Genomic DNA, 24,643 nt, shown 5'->3' with positions numbered 1-24,643 from the left:
GCCCTCCAGATGTTTGGGGACTACAACTCCCATCATCCCTGACCACTGGTCCTATTAGCTAGGGGTGATGGGAGTTGTAGTCCCAAAACATCTGGAGGGCCGAGTTTGCCTATGCCTGGTGTAGACTATGATGGCTAATAGCCATGTGTCGTCTTTTTCCAGGACATGTCCCCTTTTTCATGAAGAGAGTCATAACAGCGATCCATGGTTAAAAGCAGAAGTCGACAAATGTGTCCTCTTTTTTGCTCTTCAGAATATGGCAACCCAGGACCTATGAACTGATTCATTATAAGGCTGCTACCTATATTCCTGTAAGACCCCTATCTAAATTGACCACTGATGCATCACTGTAAAGAGATGTCAAGAGATGACCATAGATGGGCAGAAATATTTATGGGGTAATTTATATGCATAAATGCAGATTTGGAAATAATTACACTCATTCAAATAAAAATGCAGCCCATCTCACTCTAGTAAAGCTTTTCTCAACCTGTGGGTCCCCAGATGTTGTTGAGCTACAACTCCCATCTCCCTAGCTAGCAAGGCCAGAGCTCAGGGATGATGGGAGTTGTAGTGTAACAACATCTGGAGACCCACAGGTCGAGAACTGCTGCCCTAGTAGGAAAAACTATATCTAGGTGACATTTTTTTGGCTAGCTGCTCAGTCTGCTGCTGTCCAGGTTCTTACTCTTGATGGGAAGTTTAAACCCTGCCCCAGTATCCTCCTTCTCAGGCTGATCTGTAAACTGGATTTGGACCAGGAAGCCCTTCAAATTGCAAAACTGGAGGGTTATCCCTGCTCACTCTACTTATGCCCTCAGCTGGCAGTGGGTTATATTAATAGATTTGTGGAACTGTAGAGCTGGAAGGAATCCCAAAGGTCATGTAGTCCTGCTCCCTGCAATGCAACTCAGCTAAAGCATCCCTGACAGGTGGCCATCCAACCTTTGTCTGAAAACCTCCAATGAAGGTCCACCACCTTCTGAAGAAGTCTATTCCACTGCCAACCAGCTCTTCCTGTCAGAAAGGTCTTCCTAATATTTAGTCAGAATTTCCTTCCTTTTAATTTGAATCCATTGGTTTGGTTTGTACCCTCCGGAGGAGAAGGGGGGAAAAGCTTGCTCCATCTTCCATCTGACAGCCCTATGGATATTTGAAGTTGGCTCTCAGTCTTCTCTTTTCCAGGCTGAACATACCCACTCCTTCAATTGTGCCTCATAAAGTCTCAGTCCTACTTAGAGTAGGCCCATTAAAATTAACAAACCCAAGTTTGGCATGTCCATTCTCATCAGTGAGTCTGCTCCAAGTGGAACTAGTGTTGGATGCGACCCAGTGGTTGCTCTCTAGAGAGGCGGAAGAATGCATCTCCAACGCACAGAAAAGGGTTATCGTTCCCTTGGCAAAACTTTTTGCATAGCAGACTTAGCAAAGTTCTCCACAACTCATCGTCTACGCTATAAAAAGATAGTTATTTAAAAAGCCAGCTATTTTAAAAGATAGTTCTGCCATGTTCAGCTTTAAAGGTCCATTTTATTTCTACTTGATCAAACACAGGGAGCTCTGATCATTTGCTTAATGTGTGTGTTTCCTTACTGCAGGATGCTGCTATGGAGCATAACATGGACATAGTGATTACCTCTAAACAGGAAGTGAGTGAGTGAGTGAGTGAGTGAGTGAGTGAGTGAGTGCAGTGATGGATCTTGGCATCTCAAATTTCAGCGGTGCCTTGTGCAACGCCAACATCCAGTTCCCACCCACCTTTCACCTTCCATTGGACGTCATAGTTGCAGCACTTCAGAAGTTCAACCTCTGGTGTGACTGAATTGGTTGTGCACCCCTAGATCCACCTTTGGTGTGTGTGTGTGTGTGTGTGAGAGAGAGAGAGAGAGAGAGAGAGGGAGAGAGATCATGCTTTATGGGCATAGCATCTACAACACAGCAATGGTGAAGGTATCATCTTGGCGTGGAACACACTTTACTGAGACCTGATGGCTAACTCATCAGATAGTATAAACAAGAGTTCAGATTATACACAAAGGTTTTAAAATGGTTGGGGCAGAGGAGGAAGTGTAGAGGCAAAACGACCCAGAAGCAAAGCAGCATTTCTAGATTGGCAATGCTAGCAGCTGACTGATTTGGCCACCTTTCATCAGCTGATCATTCCTGGACTATGGACAATCTAGTTACACGTTCCAGATTCCAACAGTTTCATAGAATCACTGAACTGTAGAGTTGGAAGGGATCTCTAGGGTCATCTATTTCAGCAGGCTGCAATGCAGGAATCACAGCTAAATTCAAGTCCCTGAGCAGCCACAATTCCCAGCCACTATCACTGCAACTCACCTAACCTACCTAACACGATTGTTGTGATGATAACATGGAGGGAAGGCAGAAGACAACAAAGGAGGGCACCTGTGTGCCTTAGAGCAGGAGTGAGAAGCCTGTCACAGCCTGGGGGCCACATTCCCTTCTGTGCAAACCTCCAGAGGCCACATGTGGAGCCAAAAGAAAACTGGGCAGAGCAACCAATGTAAAACTTTAACTTTGTACAGTAGGCTGGTTTCTACACATGCTCACCCACCGCTCTCAGTCCTCCATCCAGATAAGTGAGGAGCATTATCAGAGTTCAAGGACACATTCCAGCCCAGCAGGAACATCCAAGAAGCCTGGGAGCCTTTGGTTCTCTAGCTGTTGGCCATTGCAACAAGTTTTAGTCCACCCGGAAATTTGGATTGGTGGAACTCACCAACCAAACAAGCGTTTGGGATTTCAGTGGCAAAGTTTAAGAGACCTCATGGTAGACCTCATGGTACATGTGCAGAAGACATTCCGGCAGTGCCGGATTACCAAATAGACAGAGTAGGCACCAGCCTATGGGTCCCATGCCTTTTAGAGACCCTGAGGCAACAGATCAAAATTATATTGATTTGATCATGAAAGGAAATTGCAATAGGAGATTATTTGCAAGGCAACCCCCCCCCCAAAAAAATTTGATTGCCTAGGGGCCACCACAGGGTTTAATCCAGCACTGCATTCTGGCCTCTTTTGCAGAGGTCATACTAGACAAAGAGACCTCCAATTGATTCGTTCCACAATCTGTCTTAACACTGTGGAGTAGACCTCAGCACTACATTCATCCTTAACCATAGGAAATGTGTATATTCTCTGATTTGTGGTAGAGGAAGAGCAATGTGTGTGATACCTGCCATAGCTGCCACAACTACCTGGGGTCTGTGGCACCAACATACTTGCCCTATATGAATTCGTAGATTTACCCCCAGAAATGTTGGGCTCCATCTTGGAAAGCATTTACAGGACTCAGCTCCAGAAAAGGTGGCGTAATAAGATTGGCTTTTGAGCATGTGCCGAGTGCGTTTTCTTCACCACACGTCTTGGATTAGGAGGCAACAGCGTGTGAGCCAGAGGGCGGAGTTGTAAGCATTACATTTGTTTGGCTGGTAATAATAATTGATATTCTCCTCTGGAGGCTGAAGGATAAACTCAAACCTCTAAAGGAAATCCACTATGAATCAGTCCACAAAACAGGATTCTGAAAATGAATAGCTTTCTTTGGGGGGTGATAAAAATGTATTTAACTGAAAAGCAACAAGCCAGGCATAATTTTTTTATAAAAAAGTAAAATAATAGTAATAATAAATTATTACAAATTATCTTAACAGTACATTTGCAACCGCCTTATAAAAACAGCGATAATATTTTTGTCTCGGATTCTAGAATTACTGGTGTGACAGCTAATGCAGTAATGATTTGTTTCAAACGCTGGTGTTTAAGCCATAGAAAGCTGATTTTTATCCATTTTTTTTTTCCAGTAGGCTGCATTGTCGTTAATGAAATTAAACACACCAATCGCATTTGTCCCCGGGGGACGAAGAGTCGTACACGCCACTGGTTTACTTTTTTATTAAAATAAATTGCAGCCAGAAAGATGGACTAATTGCATGCAGAATTGAAAAAGAAACATTCCATTGATATAATTAAGCCAATTTTCGTGGACAGAAAGAGTTAGCATTGAGATAGAATAAGCAGAGCATTCAACAGAGACTGACATGCACACCTCTCTCCCCCACCAAACCCGCACCAATCCTGGCATTTCTCTCCCCCACCCAACACTTTTTAAAAAGAAAAAATAGCAGACAGTTAACTATTAGACAAATATTCCCCTGCTCCAGCCTTCCATGCATTATCTAATAATGGTGGCTAAATTGTCTCTAATCCTCGTTACCAGGGCATAGTGTCTGTGTGAAACAGTTGACAAGAATGTGTGTGTGTCTGTCAAAATAGGGAGGAAAGAAACTCACAGGTCTGTTTTTATCCGGCCTTTTGACTTCAAAAAAGAACTGGACACTCCACTCAGGGAGCTGGCAGACAGATTTTCTCCTACCTCGCTTCCAATTATATTTAAATGGTTCTCCTGCCCTCTCTCACCCTCCCTTGGGACTCTCCCCAGGCAACACCCTCTCTCCTCCGGACAGGCCGCTCTCCCCAGTGACACACCACTCTCTGGCTGTGTTAAGCACTCTCCTTGAATGTTTTTAGCCCGGCTGGAATGTGTCCTTGAACTCTCGCTTGCAGGGATGGAGGGCAGAAAGGAGGATATGCAGAAAGGAGCCTAATATACAAAACGTATACACACAGAGAGACCCTACGTTATTTGCTCTGTCTAGTTTTCCCTTTGGCCCCAAGACGGCTGTTCGAATGGAATGTGGCCCCCGAGCTGAACAAAAGGCTCCCCCCACCCCTAGGTCAAGCCTGATCTAACGCCAACCACCTTATCAGGGTTCAAACCAAAGTCCCCTTGAAAGTGTTTGTTTCTCAGGAAAGCTAATTCTTTGTTTGCCAATGCCTTCGCCTCCCCACTCTCTCCTTCTCTCTCCCCCACCCCCCATTTCCTCCCCTGGAGACACCTGATGAATCACATCAAAGACTATTTCAGCATCAGGGTTCGAGGGGAAATTGGGGAGGGGGGAGCACTTCATTTAAAAATAAAGATTTCTTAATCCTGGATAATTTGGATTCAGACTGTAATTATACATCACTTCAATTACCAGATCAGAACCCCCTAAGTATTTCTAATTGCCTAATTGAAATAAATTGTGGTTTTTTTGGTGGGGGGGGGAGAGAACAGCTAGTAGCAAACTTTCCTTCAAAGAAGTTGATTGTGATGTGGGGGAATAGGAGTTGGATGTGGGTGGGTGTTTCATGAAGGAAAGTAGGCAGGCAGGAGGGCTGGAATGAGAATGGTCAGCTCCTGATTTTTTGTTATCTCCTGTGGCACTAAAGTAAGTTACACGGGGAGCAAGCCCTGCAGGGAATGAATCCTGTAGAGAGACCTGCCTAATCTGCAATCAGACTACAAAATAAGGGCATTCATATATGAGCATCTAATAAGTCCAGGAATAGGGAGTCTCAGGAGGCAAGTATGGTCCTCCAGGACTCCCTATCTAGCTCTTGGGACCGGGGGCAGACTTTGGTCTTTCAAATGTCAGCAGCACCCTGTGCAAGGCCAAAATTCAGCGCGCACACACCCAATCTCTCGCCTTCCATTCTGCTCAATTTACTATGTCATAGCTGCCATGCCCTGCAGCGCCCCCTAGACTCAGTGCTCAGTGCAGCAGAACCAGTCATGCTGCCCTAATTCCACCTCTGTTGGTACTTTCCTCCCCAGGCCACAACCCCTCCTGAGCCACACCCCTCACCAGCACTGCATCACTCCGTCCTCGGGTGCTTTTGCCTGGTTCTGTTGATATCTCTTGCTTGTCTGGAAGGAACATTGCAAGCATAGGAAGTGTGTAGCCTGCTGTGCAGAAGTAAACACACACCTAGGTTTGTTGCTCTGCCCACTGGCATGGGGTCCCTGGAAGGCTTTCCAGGAGAGAATTGTGGCCTGCAGGCTGCAAAAGGTCCCCCACACCTGACCTGAGGAGAAATTTGATTTTTAGCCTTGTCCAAGGTGATGTTAACATCCCCAAGAGTCCTGCTGAAAAGAAACGACTCCAAATAATGGGAGATGTCAGGGACTTTTTCTGGCGTGGGTTCCCCTCAGAGAACAGATCCCTAAAGACTTCCAAAAACATGTCAATTTGTATGTGTACTGCTTGATCAGGTGGTAAGAGGGATTCAGAAGCAAGCACACAGATTTGCCTTGTCAATTAGTCCAGCATCTTCCCAGCTCAATGCAAAGCTATAGTTTTCCAGGTCCCTACTTAACACATATAGTTGACTTCATCCCTTGCCACGCTGATGTTCAGGCCTGGGCAGGTGGCTCAACTCAGATTCTACGTCCTTGGGAACAGCCATTTGCCTGCTTTCCCTCATCACTCAGAGAAGAACTACGGGATCTGTGGGCCTCCAGATGTTGTTGGGACTCCAGCTCTCATTGACCCCTGGTCAGCATGGCTAATGGTCAGGAAAATGGGCATTGTAGTCCAGCAACATCTGGAGAAATACAGGTCCCCCACCCACCCCAGATGTAAGAGGACAGAACAACCCACAACAATTTACTTGGGCACTCTGGAGATCATGGAACTCTCACAAGTAAGGCTACAATCTTAACCCCACTTTCCTGGTAGTAAATGCCACTGAATTAAATAGGAACATGAGAAGTAGCCCATCTAATCCAACATGCTGTTCTCACAGTGGCCAACCAGATGCCTGCAGGAAACCCACAAGCGGGACCCAAGCACAAGACCACTCTTGCTTCCTGTGGTTTCCAGAAACTGATATTCAGAAGCATTGCTACCTCCAACTTACTTCTGAGAAAGCATGGTTAGGGTTGCACTGTGACTTCCCAGCCTCACATGAAGAGATTACCCCTAGGAACTGGTGCACAGTCTCTTATAGTGACTCCTTCACTAAATGGTCTTCAGCCAGGGTTCATCTTGTCAGCATTTTGCAGAACCCTTCAGCCTCTCCCATTCAATTCTGCTGGCTCTCCTACTGGTCTGTGCTGGAGAAGGCAAAGGGCATCCTCTGGGAAGCAGTTTCACGTCACCCAGATGCATGGCTCTGAGCCAGTGCATCGCCCACTTAAATTCCCTGAAATTCAAGCAATGGGATTCCAGAGTTCTCAGGCTCTCCTTAGTGGCAACAAATGGGCCCAGGAACCTTCAGAAGTCAGGATGCCCTAAATCTTTCGGCTAAAGGTCACCAAATATAATAGGGTCTGCTCTGCTTCTAGGTATGCTTGTGAGCAGTAAGGGGTAACTTGTTGGATAATTCCTGTGCAAACAGAAATGGGAGAAAAAACCGAAATGGGAACCCATGTTTTCTTATTCCTCCTGTGCCCAAAAAAAGGAAATCTGTTGTTGTTGATTTCGGTCTGCAAACGACGCGTAATTAGTTATGTTTCCTGGCCTCTCCATTCACATTGTGTTTCCTTTGCATCGAAATGAATGGGACGCAATAACACAACAACAACGTAAATTACATAAATTATATAATTTCACCACAGCAGACAGAGAGGCCAATGACACAGTTTTAGCGAACAAACTGCAGCAAAACAGAAACAGCGCTGCATGAGATGCATGTAGGGCTGGATGAGATGGGTCTAAACTACAGAGCCTAGGGCTTGCCGATCAGAAGGTTGGCGGTTTGAATCCCCGCAACGGGGTGAGCTCCCATTGCTCGGTCCCTGTTCCTGCCAACCTAGCAGTTCGAAAGCACGTCAAAGTGCAAGTAGATAAATAGGTACCACTCTGGCATTTCTGTGCACTGCTCTGGTTCACCAGAAGTGGTTTAGTCATGCTGGCCACATGACCCAGAAGCTGTACGCCAGCTCCCTCGGCCAATAAAGCGAGATGAGTGCCACAACCCCAGAGTCGGCCACAACTGGACCTAATGGTCAGGGGTCCCTTTACCTTTAAGGGGGAGGTTTTCTGTGCATGCCCAGAGACACTCTTTGCTTGCTATGGCCTATATGCCATTGCCAATCCATGGCACTGAGTGGGGAGAACAGGCCCCTAGTGGTACGTTAAGTGCCCCGGAGAGGTTCATCTGCTAGCTGGCTATGTCGAGGTTGTTCTGAAGCTGCCAAGAACTTTAGGGTGGATTAGCAGAAGAGGTGAGAGATTATTTTCTGGGTGGGGAGCCACCCACAGAGAATAAGAGTTTTCCTTCATCCTTCTCTATTTCCTAGGCCTCCCTGTACATTTTGGAAGGGAGAGAGAGAGAGCGCTCTGAAAGCCCAGGGGACAAAGAGCTCTTTATGCCAGAAGTAAGGTGACCTCAATGGCATTTGCAGAAAAGAAAAAGAAGGGGGAACATTACAAATGCATGCCCAGAAGAGTTTACAACCTGGGGAATGATCCTGATCCTGGCTGGTCTTTGCTTTCTTCTTCAGAGCACTGATACTTCCCAATATATCATAACGGGGGGGGGGGGGGACTACATACACTCCAATCAAATGCCTATCTTAGGTTACATCTACAATATACCGTACATTTAAAGCCCTATCATACCATTTGACAGTCATGATTTCCCTGGGAAAATTCTGGTAGCAAGCTTTTCTTAAGGATGCTGAGAGTTTTTAGGAGACCTTACTGATGCCCAGAGTGGGGCAACAATCAGCCCCTCTTCCCAGGGGCCACATTTGTGCCCAATACACACATATTTCCAAAGTACCCTAAAACAGCAATGCATAGCACAGCTATTTATTAAAATTTGCACTTCTCCGAATTTCGTGATGCAGTTCTCCAACCAGAGGAAAAGCAGGAGGGAGAGCTGCAAAAGGTCTCAAATTCAGTCCTGGAAAACCCTGCCTGAAATTCTGGAGAGCCGCTGCCAGTCAGTGTAGACAATGCTGAGTTGGATGGAAAAGGCAAAAGGCATTTTCCTATGTATGCACATGTATTAGAGGAAAGTGCATGTGGAAATGTGCATTTTCACTAATGTGCAAATACATGCCGGGAGAGCTGGATGGCAAAAAAATGAATACATTAGGCAAAACAAAATGTGCATTTCGGAAGAAAATTCCATGGAATCATACAGGCTTTTGAAGACAATCAAGCAACTGCTGAAATAAAGCAGACTGATCTGAGCAGGAGGAAAATGTGATTTGTTCACCCAAAAGCTCTTCTTGTAGCCTGAGCAGGCTCTGTCCCAACCTTCTCATGAGCATCAATGTAGGGAGGTGTAGAGATGTGGCTGGTGAGCCATGTCCCTGCCTTTGCAGGTTGCTATTCATGGAAATGATCACATGAACAGGGCTTTAGGCCACCAAGTCACCACTTACAACTTGCACTTTGCTGCAGACCCACCCAGGTCACTGCAAATGTAGCATAATGCATATAGGACCATCCCTTCATTAAATCCCAAAATTGTTTTTAAGCCACCACAACTTCCCTCTTTGCCTCCCTTCCCACAAAAACACCCTGGTTTGAAGAAACCATCTCTAGTGGAGGGGGTGTGTGCTTCTCACTGCCCCTTAAGCCAACTGTAGCTTTGATCACTTGCATTCTGCTTAACTTCTGCAAATACACCATACATTTGAAGCCCATTTCACCTTCCATCAAAGAATTCCAAGAACAAAAATAAAAATTTCAGCCCACTTACCAAAACCCTTAACATCCTATTTGGTGGGAGGATGTGCCTTAAATCTGCATTATTATTTTTATTATTAGTAATAGTAGTATTAATAGCCTACCTTTCCTCCAAGGGGCTCAAGGCATTGTATATGGGGTGCCTCTCCCCCATTTTAGCCTCACAACAACCCTGTGAGGTAGGGCTAAACTGAGAGACAGCAACTGGCCCAAGGCCACCCAGTAAGCTTCATGGCTGAGTGGGGCATTGAATCCAGGTCTCACAGGTCCTAGTCCAGCACTCTAACCTCTGCACCAGACTGACTTTAAATGTGCCCTAAATGTATGGTGTGTAGACAGCCCTAACCCTAGCACTGGTATTTTTTCCAGAGTCAGAATGAAATCATTTGGCGCAGGTTCATATTACCTCTGATTGTTATTACTATTTTCTTGATAAACGTAATGCTGTTCCATTTCCTCACCAGCAGAGCTAATATCACGTAGTGGTTAAAGGACTGAACTTTGAACCAGGAAGCCCATGGTGCAAACAGGTGATTTCAGCCTTAAACTCACTACCTCTCAAGCTTCAGGTGTTTTGTGTGCACAATGGAGGCTAGCCTTACATGCCTACCTTATGGGATCCTTGTAAGGATCACCAAGATCATACATGTGATGCACTTTGAACAGTGCAAAGTACGAAATCAATGCTATCATTCTTTTTCACATTTCTAAGTAAGCCGGTCCTCCCATTTGCAAGGCAAGTTCAGACATCGTTCCCCGCTCCCTTTTTTAAAAGAAGCATCGGGTTGTAAACAATGCTTGTCATACGCAGAGGAGACCCATTGAAGTTAATGGGCATGGCTAAGTTAACTCCATTAATTCCAGGTGGTCTACTTTGAGAAAGTCTTAGTTGGATACAGCCTATTCTATTTATTCAGTTTCATTAAATATACATTTCAAATCACAAGCAACTCGGGTGTAAAACCTATGGCAGGGCTTGCGACCCTCCAGATATTTGCAGGACTCCAACTCCCATCAGCCCCAGCCAGCATGATCAATTACTAGGGATGATGGGAATTGTAGACCTGCAAATATCTGGAGAAAGACACGTTCTCTAACCCTGACTTGGGGTATAAAAATGTTCGGTTTAAAAAATATATATTAAAGTTTATTGGCATGTAATGTAAGTTTGAGAAAACAATCATTGATGGCATGGGAGAAGCTTCTCCAATCAGAAAGATACATCCTAAAACAAATGGGGGAGGGACCTGTGGTAGTCCAAAAGCTGCTGAAATATGATTCCCATCAGCCTCATCAAGCATGACCAATGACTACAGATAATGGGAATTGTAGTTCGACAACATCTGGAGGGCCAAAGATTCCACCCACCAATGGTTTACTTTCTCTTGATGATAAGATTTTAAGACTCCAGAGTGCAGCCACCTTGAACTACATCCTCTGTGGTGGCTGGGAAGCAGCAGAGAATCTATTTCAGGACACTGGTCCCCATGGAGGGTGGGCATGGAATGGAGGAAGCCATGCATCCGCAGAGGAAGTAGTGTCTGCGATTCAGGGCTGCTGTGGTTTGTTCCACTCCTTCCTCCTTCTTCTTAGCTCTTGTAGCTTTCCAGGTTCATCAGGATGCAGTCTGATGGGACCATGAATGATATGAAAAAGGTGGTCAGGCCAACAATTATCTCCACCAGCCCTATAGGATTCTTAGGGGTCTTAGAAATGGCACCTCTGGCAGGAAGTCAGACTGGGAAGCCTTAGCACATACACTGTCCTCAGCAACTGCAGGGACATGAGGCTGCCAGAGGATGCAACCTTCCTCCTCTCTTCTGCTTTGAAGTTAGAACAAGATGGCAGCTGAACACCTTCTTAAACTTGGTTCACAAATACTTGTGCATCTCAGTGTGTTTTCTGTTTCTTTGGGGGAGAACTGGGCCTGGTGAAAAGACTGTCGACTCTTCAGAGTCCTGGCCTCCCAAGCCAGACACATATGCTTATGAAGGACTATAGCTCAGTGGCAGTGCATCAGCCTTGCATGCAGAAGGTCCCAGGTTCGATTCCTGGCATCTCCAGGTAAGGCTAAAAATGTCCTGGTCTGAAACTCTGGAGATCAGCTGCCAATCAGAGAAGACAATACTGAGCTAGATGGACCAGTGGTCTGACTCAGTATAAAGGCAGCTTCCTACATTTCTGTGTTCTTCCTATGACAAGTTATTTCCTCTCCACTTTTGCTATCCAGTCCTTACGACTGGGAGAAGATGGGAGTTTGCTTATATCAGGAGCTCTTCCACTATCTGAGTTAGACATGATACTCACACCTGCTGGGGAAACTCTGCCTATTTTTTTGTGCTTAAACACAACAACATCATCATATTCCTTGACCACAATGACTGATGGGTGGAAGGTGCAATGGAATAACCTCACAATCTCAAGATCAATTCTGCTCAGACATAAGAGCTCTGCTAGATCAAGCCAGATGCCCATCTAGTCCAGTATCCTGTTCTCATAGCAGCCAACCAGATTCCCCAGCTGGTACATGGTTGGCCACTATGAAAACAGGCCATTGGTATTCATAGGCACTAGCCTATGTCTAGCCCTAGAAGGGCTGGTGAATCCCAACCTGTTCATTTAACTTATGGAACTTTGATGTATACATCTTATCAAGAACGGGAGGAGAGGAAAATATATATTTAGGGGTGGCAAGTCAAATAACCTTTTCTCTCTAGGCTTTTGTAAGTTCAGTTGCTCCCTGAATTGGCACTGGTTGCTATGAGAGCATCACTGGCATGGAACACCCTCTACCTGCTCAGGTGATGCCTGGAGAGAGATGGGTGGCTAGAAAGCATTCACAGTATTTCATCATACCTTCTCTCAGTAACTCGGGGGTGGGGGGAGAGTTTTGCCTTGCAAAGTGGGTCCATATCATCACCCTGTGCTGTACACGGGAATGAAGAAATTAGTGTTTTGCCTAAGTACACCGACTGCATAATTAACCTGGGTGAGATTTTAACCTGATACATCCCCCAATTCAGTTCGTGCCCTCGAAGCAATCTTTTACGAAAGCAAAAGTGAATGGGGCAATGAATGTAAATTTTGCCTTTCCCCAGCAGCCAAGCTTCTCGACGCACAGAGATACACCTCTCCTTCCTCTAGCAGGAGGCTATACTAGAGCTTGAGCACATATTCCAACCAGCCAAAAACTGGGGAAATGGGGGCACAGTGCAGGATTTGGCTGCAGAGAGTTTTGAGGGCCATACAAGAGAGGCCTAGAGAGAGAGAGATTTGGCCCCCAGAGCCTGAGCCCCCCCCCCATTATAAATGTGTCTCTTTTAGATTATTAAGGGGACCCCTGACCATTAGGGCCAGTCGTGGCCAACTCTGGGGTTGTGGCGCTCATCTCGCTTTATTGGCCGAGGGAGCCGGCATACAGTTTCCGGGTCATGTGGCCAGCATGACTAAGCCACTTCTGGCGAACCAGAGCAGCACACGGAAATGCCATTCACCTTCCCGCCAGAGCGGTACCTATTTATTTCCTTGCACTTTGACGTGCTTTCAAACTGCTAGGTGGGCAGGAGCAGGGACCGAGCAACGGGAACTCACCCCATTGCGGGGATTTGAACCGTCGACCTTCTGATCGGCAAGTCCTAGGCTCTGTGGTTTAACCCACAGTGCCATCCGCATCCCTGATTTTATTAGAGTTTGCAAAAAAAAAAAAAAGCAAAACAAACTCTTAAAAGGTCAGAAAGCTGATTTGCACTACAAATCCTCTTTTCCACGTTATCGTCTGCATTCACCATCATCACCACAAACATAAATAGACACACACCCAAACCAAGAATTTAAGAGGGGAACAAACACACTTGTTGCCCGAAGTACCTTGCATATACAGAAAGGTGGTCCTCAGGTCTGTATTGAGCTGCGTAAAACTCAGAACACTTTTTCATTTGCATTTTGCCCTGCATCAGTATCATGGTGCAAACAAGCAGCGTGTGCGAAAAACAAACTTATAAAGATGACAGGGGACAGATTGTGATTCCCAGCACAGATAATGTTCCTGCATGTTACTAATGCAAAAGAAAGAACTTTTTAGGCGTGTGAAAAATACATGCAGCTGGTGAGTGATATACTGTATTAACCTTTGGCACACGATTTTTTAAATGTAGAGTTCTAGGGGAACAAAGAAAAGGGAAAATTCTTATAGACATTGAGGCACGGCTCTGTTTGGAAGAATGCATGCAGTTCTGGACACCCCATCTGGAAAAGCCTACTCTAGAACTGGAGGATCTAAGAACGTTGAAGGAAGGAAGATATTGACAAGCTGGAATGTGTGCAGAGGAGGGCAGCCAAGAGGATAAAAGGTCTGGAAACCATGCCTTATGAAGAATGGTTGAGGGAGCAGGGTATGTTTAGCCTGGAGAAGAGAAGACTGAGAGGTTATCTGAGAGCCATCTTCAAATACCTGAAGGGCTGTCACATGGAAGATAGAGCAAGCTTGTTTTCTCCTGCACACGTGCAGAGACATTTTGTGCTCAGTGGTGACATGTGAACAAATCTTAAGTAACAATTGCATTTTAAACTTGGGTCCCAACTCTACAATTCTATTATCCCCCCCCCAAAAAAGGGTGGAGAAATCAGCAGCCAAAATGAAAAACTGTGGGGGGGGTGCTGTTTGGCTTGGGGGGGGGAGATGACTTTGAATATGGAAAGGAAACATCATGACTGTAAAGTCATTGCTATGGAAGACAAAATTTTTCTCTTTCTCTCTCTCTCTCTCCACACAGCTTCTCTCCAGACTGATGTTTTATTGGCATTTATTCTGAAACATGTTCACAGTAAAGTGATTTATTCCTCTTTGGTTTATTATTTGATACTTTCCCAGTGCTATCATATAATAGGTTTCCAGAGGAGCTGCAGCACAACAAAAATGGAACAGCAGCAAAAGTGAAAACAAAAAACCCCATACACACCCCTGAACACTGGGGGTATGGAAAGTGACAGAATTTCAGTAGAAAGTGACAGGATAGACACCGATTGGAAACGAATCAGGGCATAGCCAGGATTTGGGGGGGGCAGGCCTTTTGTTAGGGTGGGCAAAACCTCAGTTTGCAATGTATTTTTATTGAATTTTATTGATTGGGGGGCAGCTGTCCCTCCCTGCCCCCCCCCGGCTACGCCCATGTGTCCACTCCAAAACTTTTGCTGGCACTAACAGTACTGAAAGAATAATCACGGTGCAACTGCCCTGATAGCATCCTGAGCGCAAATTGTCATGAACGTGCAACAAAAAGGATGGTTGGAGAAGCACATGGTGAGGAAGTATGGCATTGGAGTCCAGAAACCTAGGACTGCATGCAACCTTAGATGACGTGAGAGGGAGGAAACAGGAGCATTTTAGTGCAGAAAGGCAGGGCTAGCGGCAGTGAGGGAACTTCTAAGCTGCCTTCCACAGTCAGAGACAGTATGCAAGGCCATGTGTCGTTTTTGAGCTCTAGTGGCGGTCCTGTCGGATGGGGGAGTGAGGAGAAGGAATTTGCTGAGAGAAGAATGAAGGACTCACTAAATGGGCTTCCGTTTTACCCAGGCAGGCAGGCAGGCGATCCTGACTTATGGGGAGTCGCAGGTCAGAGGCTGAACAATTCTCAGAGCTATCGCTCCTCCTACAGATCTGCCCAGCTTAGACACCATCCCACAACTGCCTTATTACACACACATACAGCATCTCCACTTAGTCTCCCTAGCTCTTCAGAATCTCGCGATCCCAGCCAGAAGCAGGAAGGGTGGAGGGGTTTTTTGGCGGGGAGGGGTACCCGAGAAGAGAGATGAGTAGCCCGTGGACCGTCTCTTGTTTTCAGCTTGCTAGACAGAACTCTAGCTGCCTGTTTGAAGGAAAGAATCGAGTTGATGTTGAGAGAGTATATACTATACTGTTCTTAGTTTAAAGGTAATAACTAGGAAGGGGGGTGTATGTATTCGCAGCCTTGTAGAGGCCTCGATCCAGTGCCCCCCTACCCCTGCAGAAAGAGAAAATTGTTTATATATTTTGGACACATCTGAACTATATATGAATGCTTTTTTCCCCTCCCAAAGGGGAATAGAAGCAAACTGTTCTTGCTTGAACTGCATCTGTGAAAGCGGAATTCCTAATTGGGGGGGGGGGGCGCCTTTAATGTTTCCTTTAAAAAGCAAACTCGCGTTTTAAAAGTTCTCCAAACCTGTTGAAATCAGCCATCTGATGAGGGCAGAGCGTTTCCTCTGCATTTTAATTTATTTTTAATTTATTTATTTTTTGCAAGAAAATGACGTAGCTCCCCGATCCAGGTGGGAGATTGCACCCCCTTTAGTCGCCCGCACCCCCCCCCCACAGCACCAGGCCAAGCCAGCGAAAGAGGGTATTGCCTCAAAAAACTAACGCAAAAAACGGTCCCGTCCCCCCCCCCCTTTGCGTTTCAAAGACGGTTTAAGGCTGCGACCCTAAACTCGCCTGCCCGGGAGCAAGCCTCGATGAATCCAATTGGACTTGTTTCCGAGCAGACGCGGTTCAGACTGCGCTGCAAAGGACCTGGTGCTGAGAAACAGCGAGAGGGGGGAGAGCAAGATCGGAGAGCTTTTCGCGTACATCGGGCTGGCCACTCTGAGGATAATCTCCCCAGCCTTTCCTTCCCGGGACTGGAGAATCTGAAACGGCGCAGCCTCGGCCCAGCCGCTCCAGGTTCGGTTCCTGGGGAAGCCGGTCTCAATCGTTCCCTTCCTCGTTCCTTAACTTCTCCCTTTCTTCTCCTCTTACTTTCTTTTTCACACAGAGACTCAAACGGCTTGCCTCAAGGTTTTATTCCATAATCTGGCTCTCGACGGTTAAGGAAGTCACTCGGGCTGCAATCCTATATATATATATATATGTATGTATATATACACACACTTCTTTCTTTCTTTTTGGCTAAGAGTTAAAGCCAGGATCATGGCTGCCGGCCTGGCCGTGCTTCCTCAGAATCAAACCCTATTTAATCCGATGGAGCTTGCTCCTGGGTAAAGTGGGTTTATGAGTGCAGCCGGGCTCTATGGGCTTTACTTGCAAGTAGACACGCAGAGCCTAGCACCGCTATCTAAGACTTTATTTAATTTTTTTTATTTATTTCCCTGTCTGTTCCAGTGTAAAGGCATCTCCCAAACATCACCACGTTTTCTCCTGCAACGCACGCAGCCCAAACCCTTCGCTGCAAATGGGACTCAACTGCAGGAGCGGTTTTTGTTGTTTGTTTATTTATTTATTTATTTATTTATTAAGCGGGACAGAATCAAGGGAAGTGATCGTAGTACAAAAATCAGGTATCACCTCCCCGCCTCACCCTCTGCTCCATCTTGGTGCTCATTGCGCCTGCCTTTAAATAATAATTTTTTATTTAAAAAAACACAACACTTTATAATTGGATTTGTTCTGGAGTTCTTTAATCCAGAGATGCAGCCCTACTCGGGAGGAAGAAGCCACAAGTTGCTTTCTCAGCTCAGCGCGCGTGTAGGACGGCAGTTCTGTACGTGTCGACTGGGTTCTGAGTTCAATGGAGCTAAACGAGAATAGGATTGCAGGGCCCAGGATGAATTTATTCAGCTGTGTGTGTTTGGGGGGGGGTGTCATTTAACTTGCACACACACACACACACACACACACAGGCCATCCCAGTTCATGCCAAGGGACTGCTGTCTGGAGAAATTAAAATTTCATCTTCACATAGGTGCCGCGGTGAAGGGCTCCATTCAAGAAACGAAACCCACACGCATTCACACATCACATTCCTCGTAGCGAAAACATGTCGTGGAACCGGGAGTCTCCGGAGAGGCCCCTTTCCATCTGCTGGAAATATTGCCCACCGAAAACCAAATCCTACTACAGCACATTCAGCTAGACGTTGATTCGCCTTTACCTCCTCGGCTGCATCAGTCACAAGGAAGCGAGGATGATTTTCAATTTTTATTTTGTCTAAGATACCCGATCAGCATTTCAAAACACAAACAAAACTTGACAGGCATTTCAGGGCAAGGAGGGGGGAAGCGAACGCATTAGGCCCGTGTTGGAGAGGAATGGTTATTTGAGGGCGCTTTTGATCCGGAGATAAATGCGAAAGCAACGATCGCTTGCAAATCAGGACCGAACGTTTTCCGTGCAGAAAGCCCCAGGGATCTGGAAACCCGGACTACTGTATTTAGAAGGGGGGGGGGAACCTTAAAAGCATCCTCAGCTTCAAAGGGCTTGCCCCCCCTCCTCCTTCCACGGGCTGTAAACTGTTGAGTCTGGGGTTGGTATCAAAACAGCTGAATTTAATCAGGACTTTCATAACAGACACTTCCAGGTTGGATCAAGTGGTAAACGGCGGGGGCAGAAAGAAATTCTCCTTGCGCGGCTCAAAAAAAAAAAAAAAGTTTTTGAAAACCATTTACATTTTTTTTTAATCATCTCCCCCTCCCCATGTACATCCAGAACCCCAAAACACAGAGAGTGGAACTGCCCTCCTGGGGGCGGAATGAACTAAACTCTCCAGCACACATTTGCAGCGCAAGGTTGAGCAAGTCTACTCAGAAGCAAGTCGCTTTTTATTTCAGTGAGGCTTATTCCCGTGTAAGTGGGCACAGAACTGAAGCCTTTAAGACTGAAATTATCCAAAGGAAGCATTCAACCACACCTGAGGTCTCGTCCATTTCAGCTCATAAGGGGAAAATGACAGCGACGTTTCCACTCCGACCTGATGAAATGGACAAATTTTAATTTACGCTTTTAAAAGACACACACACAGAGAGAGAGAGATAATTTACATATATCACCTGAGGCATTCTGGATGTGATTGTTTTTAATGCAGCAGAGACAGATATATAGGGAAGGGAGCCGATATTTCTGTTTATTGAAAAATTATAGTATTAATTACAAAGATGTTGCTGTACCAAAGTCCAGCCGTTCCCCAAGTTTGATACAGCGGTAAAAAGACACGAGGCGGAACGAGGTCCTGCTTGGAGATCAATTTTTCTTCCCTTCCTCGATTCTACCCAGTAGTGGAAAAGCGGGCTGGGGGGTGGGGAGCGGTCCGGGGAGAGAGAGCTGTGAAAACAGGAATTTGTTCCTGTTAAAATTGCGGGGCCTGTCAAGGAGGACAAGCGGCTGCCTGCGCGCCCTGCGCGCTTGTTCCTTTTGCGCCTTGAAAAATTATCCAACTATTGATTACGTTAAAACAGCAGGAGGAAGACCGCTGCCTTTTCTTTTCTTTTCTCTCTCTCTCTCTCTCTCTCTTTTTTTATTTGAACTCTCGCCCTTCCGAAAAAGTAGAGACTAAATCAAGGGAGTTTGAAAGTTGGTGTTGGACAGATCCTGCCTGGAGCGGAGGGGACCGCTCCATTAAAACCGCAGGAAACGTGCTTCTGTCCATTAGGGCTGCGATCTCACTTATTGGAGTTGCATTAAGTGTGAGACATTCAGCGTTGCAAATCTCTATCTCCACTTGTTTCCTTCGGGGTGATCTGGAGACGAGCATGCAGGGGACTGGAAGGAGGAAGGATTCAGAACGGGGGGCGCCTTGACCTTGAACTGAGTCTGGAGGAGGTGTCCGAAATCGGGGATTTGAATCGTTAAGGCAGGAGAGAGTCGCGGGTTCTTAACTTGTCTCGGGGACGGCGGTGGAAATCCGCTGGAGTTTTGTAACGATCGGCAACACAGCTAACACGCACACACAAAGACTTAAAGGCAGGAGTTTCAGATCCTCGCTCTCTCGAGAGAATCAAAACTTAGGTGAGCTTTCGAAATCTCCTGGCGCAAACTGTTCATGGTTGAAAATCCATTAGAACTTTCACTACCGAGTAAATGTATTTCGGAGTAGAGAGACAAACTCCCTTCCCCTTTTTAAAAAGTATTTAAACGTATTCAGGATTAAAGCGCCAGCTCCAGCTCCCAACTTCCCCTGGATAGCTTTCCGTCACCTTATATTTGCAAATATATTTACAGGTATTTTATTTTTACAGCTTTACGGCATTCCTCCCCCCCCCCTCCAGCCACCCGCGCGCGCGCTTCCACCTCAACCAGCCACAATCTCGCGTCCGGTTTCAGCGTGGAACTCAACGAGGGGCGGGGGAACAAAACAAAACAGACCGTTTCCAAATGATAATTAAGATTAAAACAAAAAAATCAAGACAGACAACAGCGATTGTAAAAACACAGAATAGACCCTCCCGCTTTCCAGACAAAACAATGAAAAAATATCTGCCAGAATGAAATGCACGCGGTGTTAACTTCGGAGTTTAAAAGAGCAGCAACAACGCAGAAATAACTTAAATTATTTTTGCTACAAAAATCCTGAAAGTGGGAGATGGGGCGGGGGGAAGATCTATCGTCATTTGACAGCTAAAGTATCTTAGATCGCGCAGCAAACAACTTGCCCCCCCCTCTTTCTCATCCGCCCACCCTCTTTTCTCATTGCCATCTTTTAATATTTCATTGGTAACCGATGACAAGCGTTGGAGAATGATGAGGGTTCTCTCTCCTCCTCCACTCCCCCCCTCCTCGCCCCCGGCAACGAGGGATCGAGAAATTGGGGGGGGGGGAGAGGAAGGAGACACGAATATATTTGCAAACTTTCCACATCCCCCTCCCCTTTTCCAAGCGTGCGCGCGAGAATCGGGGACAGAAACTGCTTCTGCAACAGGGCGCATGCAGGAACCCCACCATCGCTCACTTTCAAAACACGACAACCGCCAGAGCTCCAGAAACTTGTCCATTTCACCTCCTGTCAGTTTCACTGCGTATATCTAGATAGATACACATACACACACACACACATATCTATAACGCCAAGCTGCATTTGGGGTTCCAGTTTCTCTGCCTCTTTCCATCCAAATCTCTCTCTCTTTATTCGCCTGGTTGGTTTTATAAATATATATATTTCTCTCTCTCTCTTCCCCCCTTGCCTCCTTTTTCTCTCCCTCCCCTTCTCTCTTTTCCACTGTCTTCTCTCTCTCTCTCTCTCTCTCTCTCAAGCTCCCCATCTACTCGGGAAACCTCGCTTTGCCTTCCCAGCCGCGAATCTCTAGCGCCCACTATATTTCAAAAGCTGGGAACTAAAAAAAAAAAAAAAAAGATTTCACAAGAACTTGGAAACGACTCGGCGAAGAGGAGAGAGGAGGAGGGAAAGGGAGAGAAAAAAAGTTGCAGGCTTCAACTTTGTAGCTAACTTTCGCTTCGCTCTCGTTAGCTCTCCCTGTGTCCCCCCTACTTTTCATTTTTTTAAAAAACCGATCCCCCCTCCTTCCTCCTCCTTGCCATCCTTGATCGCCTCGAGATCCTTAGACGGGTGAACCCCACCAATCGCGGGGTGCGGAGCACAACTCTCGGAGCGCAAGGAGAGGCGGGGGGAGCCTTGGCCAGGCTGCCCCGATCGTCGCGCAGAGACCGGCGACGGCGGCTGTGGCGGCGCGGAGCTCGCTCCCGGCTCGCCCAGCTGCGCTCATCCGGCCGCGGCGAGGCCAGGGCGGCCGAGGAGGAGGCGATCGGCTCGACTTCGTCGTTGTCGTCCCCCCACCCCAGGGCCGACCAGCCAGACACCCATGGCTCCCCCCCACCTCTGCTCAGCGCGCGCCCCCCCTCTCTCCCTCTCTCTCTCAACCCCCACGCCAGATCTCGCCGGGGATCTCCCCCTCGCGGGAGAAAGGGGACCTACTTTTGGGCAGTTTCCTCGCTCGCGCCTTGGATCTCATCTTGACGGCGGAGCGGATCCCTCCTTGAACCCGCAACAGCTCTGCCGCGCTATCTTCATCTCCCAAGCATTGTCAGTTTGGACACCTTCGCACATGCGCACAGAGCATTCAATCTGACACCCTCTCCGGGGCCAAAAAAACTTTCCAATGTATTCATCACCATCAGGGTTGGGGTTGGTGTGTGTATGTGTGTGTGGCTTTTTTTTTTTTTTAACCTCCCCCCTTCTCTTCCGTGGTCCTATCCTCTTCTTCAGATCACTTATCTCTGCCCCCACCTCCTCGGAGCGCAGCACCATCCCAGCCTTTCCTCCTCCTCCCCCCCCCCGCCACTTCCCCTGATCTGCCCCTTTAAGAAAAAGCGACCTTTCTCTCTCTCCCTAACCCTTTACATGCTGCCCTTCCCCAGTGGACAATATTTAAAGATGGAAGGTAACATCCAGGAAGAGGTGACTTTGCCCTTTTTTTTTTATTCGGACGATGGTTTCTATGCTATGCTGGGGTGGGACGGGGAGGGTTGGGGGGGTGTATGTGGCTGGGGTTTTTTTTTTTGGGGGGGGGTAACTGGTCCATTGCATGCTGTACTTTACAGGTCTAATTATTATTTTCCTAGCAACCGGTCCGTTGCAGCTGGTCAATTGCACGCTGCCCTTTTGCAGATCTATTATTTTCTGGTCACTAGTTAGCCGTCTCTTTCAACTTTACAGATCTAATGATTTTGCTATTATTTGGCTATTAGCTGCTATTCTCATCAATGGGGCAGTCGCGATGGTCTCTTTCCCCCCCCCCCCCCACGCCTGATATATTATATATATATATGATATATCATGATATATTATGATTATATATATATATATATATATATATATATATATATATATATACACACACACACACACCCGCTTTCTTCTCGCATGATCCGCAGCATGCTTACTCGCGAGTAAACGCCCCACATTCTTCCACAGGGGCTTACTCTTCTCCCCCCCCCGCCGCCCCCCAGCCACCCATTCCGGGCAATTGTGAATATATGGATGTCTGATCTCCCCCACCCTTCCTTAAGGCCAGGTTTACTCGGAAGTTTTTGTTTTATTGATTACAGTGGGATTTACCTCCAGGTAGGCAGGTTGAGGAAGATCGCAGCCGCGGCTGAGGTTGACTGCAGAAGCTGTGGCCGCTTCCCTACTCGGCGGGGGCTTATAGAATTACCAGGGGTGCACAGACGATGTTTAGGTGCACAGACTTCTTCTACCTTTTACCGTGTCTTTCTCCCAGTTTTGCGCCGTTACCGAAAAACGTGCACCCCATTCCACTCTAGTGCATTTAAGCCAATCTGGCGGGCAAAATGAAAACTCCCCCTGTACACCCAAACGACTTTCGTTTTCCTAACGATCGGCGCATTCTTTCCCACCCTGTCCTCAATCCATTTACAATAAAAATTGGGTGGGTTGGGGGCTTTCGGTTCTCTCTCCTCCCAGCCCCCCCCCCTCTCCACCAGCCGGTTTAAACGATTCTGTCTCCATCGTGGTGCTTGTTTAAAACACGCTAAAACCTGATCGTGGGTCCTCGAGATGTGTGTGTGTGTGTAGGGAAGCATCTGGGCTGCGACCCGCTGCTGAAGCCTGGGCTTACTCTGAAGTAAGCTTCCGCCAAGCTGAATGGGTCTTGGCTCCCCAGCGGGCTAGCACTGCAAAGCAGCCTTCAGGATCGAAGCACTTCAGACCAGAACTTCGCAATACGACTTCCCACGAGCTCAGGAACCTTGCCAGCCCCCAGGAAACGTTCCCAATGAATCGCTGTGGCCTTACTCGGAAGTAAGGAGTAAGGGGCTCCTTTAACGCCTAGTTAGACTGGCCGATCCCACGGGCAGCTTGACTCGGAAGACATTACATATTTGTTTGTTTTTTACCCAATGGGCCGCATTCCTATGCAAGCTTACTTGGGAGTAAGGCTCAATGAACTCAAATGTGGCAAGCTGCTAATTCACAAGTAAGTATGCGCAGGATGGAAGAGCTCAGCCACTCAGGCAGCCTGGGCACCGACTCCTTCTCTCTCTGATCTCTGACTTACCTATTTTGCCACAGCGATGAATGTGTCCTGCTCAAAAACAAAAAAACATGGGGTTCTGATCTAAGCAAGTTCACCTGCTCTACGGCGCTTCCTGTTCATACATATATATGTATTTACACGCTATTCTCTATTCTTACTCCTCCTTTCTTCCAACTAATTTTTATTATGACAGCCTTTCCACTTGAATGTTGGACTCTGCTTTTTACAGGTCCGGGGGTGTTGCTTTAGAAGGGATCAAGGTGGTAAGTATCATTTTAAGGTCCTTTAATTAATATATATATTATCATCATTATCTATTTAAAATGCTTGGTTGTCCCTTATAGAAACGACCCTATTCTCCTGGGCAATGGATGGAAATGGAGGAAGCTGGATCTTTGGATTCTTGAATTTTTCAGGAATCCCCGGAAATGGGAAAGTGGATAGAGGACACTAGGCCCCCTCCCAGGAGTAAATAGCCTGGCTGGGTCAGTATTAATTAATTACTCCCTTTGGGAATTCAAGGGCCCGGGAGAGATGGTGACTAGAAAGGATACATTGCGTGGCGTGTTTAATATAAAGGGAAAGGGAATGTCAAGAAGCCTTCAAGAAAATAAACCAGATTTTTTTTAATGCGGGTGGGGGGGGAGAGAAGAAACAGGACAAGGGGCGTTCACACCCCACCCCCAGAAAAATAAAAAAAGCAGGTTAGCAGCCGACCGGCAGGTGGGAGATATGAGGAGAGAATAAAGTTTGAGGTTGAAAACTGCATACTTTTTTACTAGAATGAAGTACAATGAAATAAATTATTATTATTAAGATTATAGAAGATTTTCTCTTTTTTGTATCTAGATTTATATTAATCCTGTTGTGGTCAGGGCAAAGGAGGTCTGAAAACATTTGTTATATTTCCAAGTGGGGGACGGGGACGGAAAAGAAAGGTAACAAACCAAGTCCCCTTCTCCTTTTCTTCATTTTGTGCTTGAGGTTCAGTTACTCCAACCCCTCGCGATTTAACTCAATCAGGTTCTGGGATTCCGCCGCCCGTCCGCCCACCCCGTTCTGTTTCCACAAACTTGTAATAAAGCTGGTAATTTTAAAAGCCATTCAAATAATAAAACAAAGCCTGCCGAATTATTATTATTATTTAAAAAGCGTTGCTTATTTATCAAGTAATTAATAAAATGGAATTGGTTTTAAATGTAGGCTCTCAAAGCACGGCGTGGGGTGGGGGTGGGAGAGTTATTTGTCCAGAATTATTTATAAATGCGTTTGAATCTGAATTCTGATGATAAGGATTGTAAGAGTACGTTGAGATTTTTTTTAAATAA

General features: G+C 46.5%; 1 protein-coding gene and 1 long non-coding RNA gene across 6 annotated transcripts in view; one reads left to right on the top strand and one right to left on the bottom strand.

Annotated features, from left to right (window-relative positions):
* The window catches only part of PRDM16 (PR/SET domain 16), a 447,195-nt gene extending 425,739 nt beyond the window's left edge, over positions 1–21,456 (bottom strand). For 2 of the 5 annotated variants that reach the window (XM_081870802.1, XM_081870803.1), the window contains exon 1: positions 21,236–21,456. In XM_081870802.1, the coding sequence (XP_081726928.1) occupies positions 21,236–21,272 (37 nt within the window). In that variant the 5' untranslated portion in view covers positions 21,273–21,456. The remainder of the gene's footprint in view (positions 1–21,235) is intronic. The other 3 variants (XM_081870805.1, XM_081870806.1, XM_081870804.1) reach the window with 2 other exon arrangements.
* Positions 21,457–21,485: 29 nt separating this feature from the next.
* Positions 21,486–24,436, top strand: LOC309347047. Its single transcript, XR_014158790.1, has 3 exons — positions 21,486–21,718; positions 23,545–23,578; positions 24,165–24,436. It is a non-coding gene; the product is annotated as an uncharacterized lncRNA (long non-coding RNA).
* The last annotated feature ends 207 nt before the right edge of the window (positions 24,437–24,643 follow it).

This window comes from Podarcis erhardii, assembly GCF_964252035.2.
Source record: "Podarcis erhardii genome assembly, chromosome: 7".
NCBI classification, from domain to species: Eukaryota; Metazoa; Chordata; class Lepidosauria; order Squamata; family Lacertidae; genus Podarcis; species Podarcis erhardii.
The sequence above is the reverse complement of the archived record's forward strand: the minus strand, read 5'-3'. Positions and strand labels throughout refer to the sequence as shown.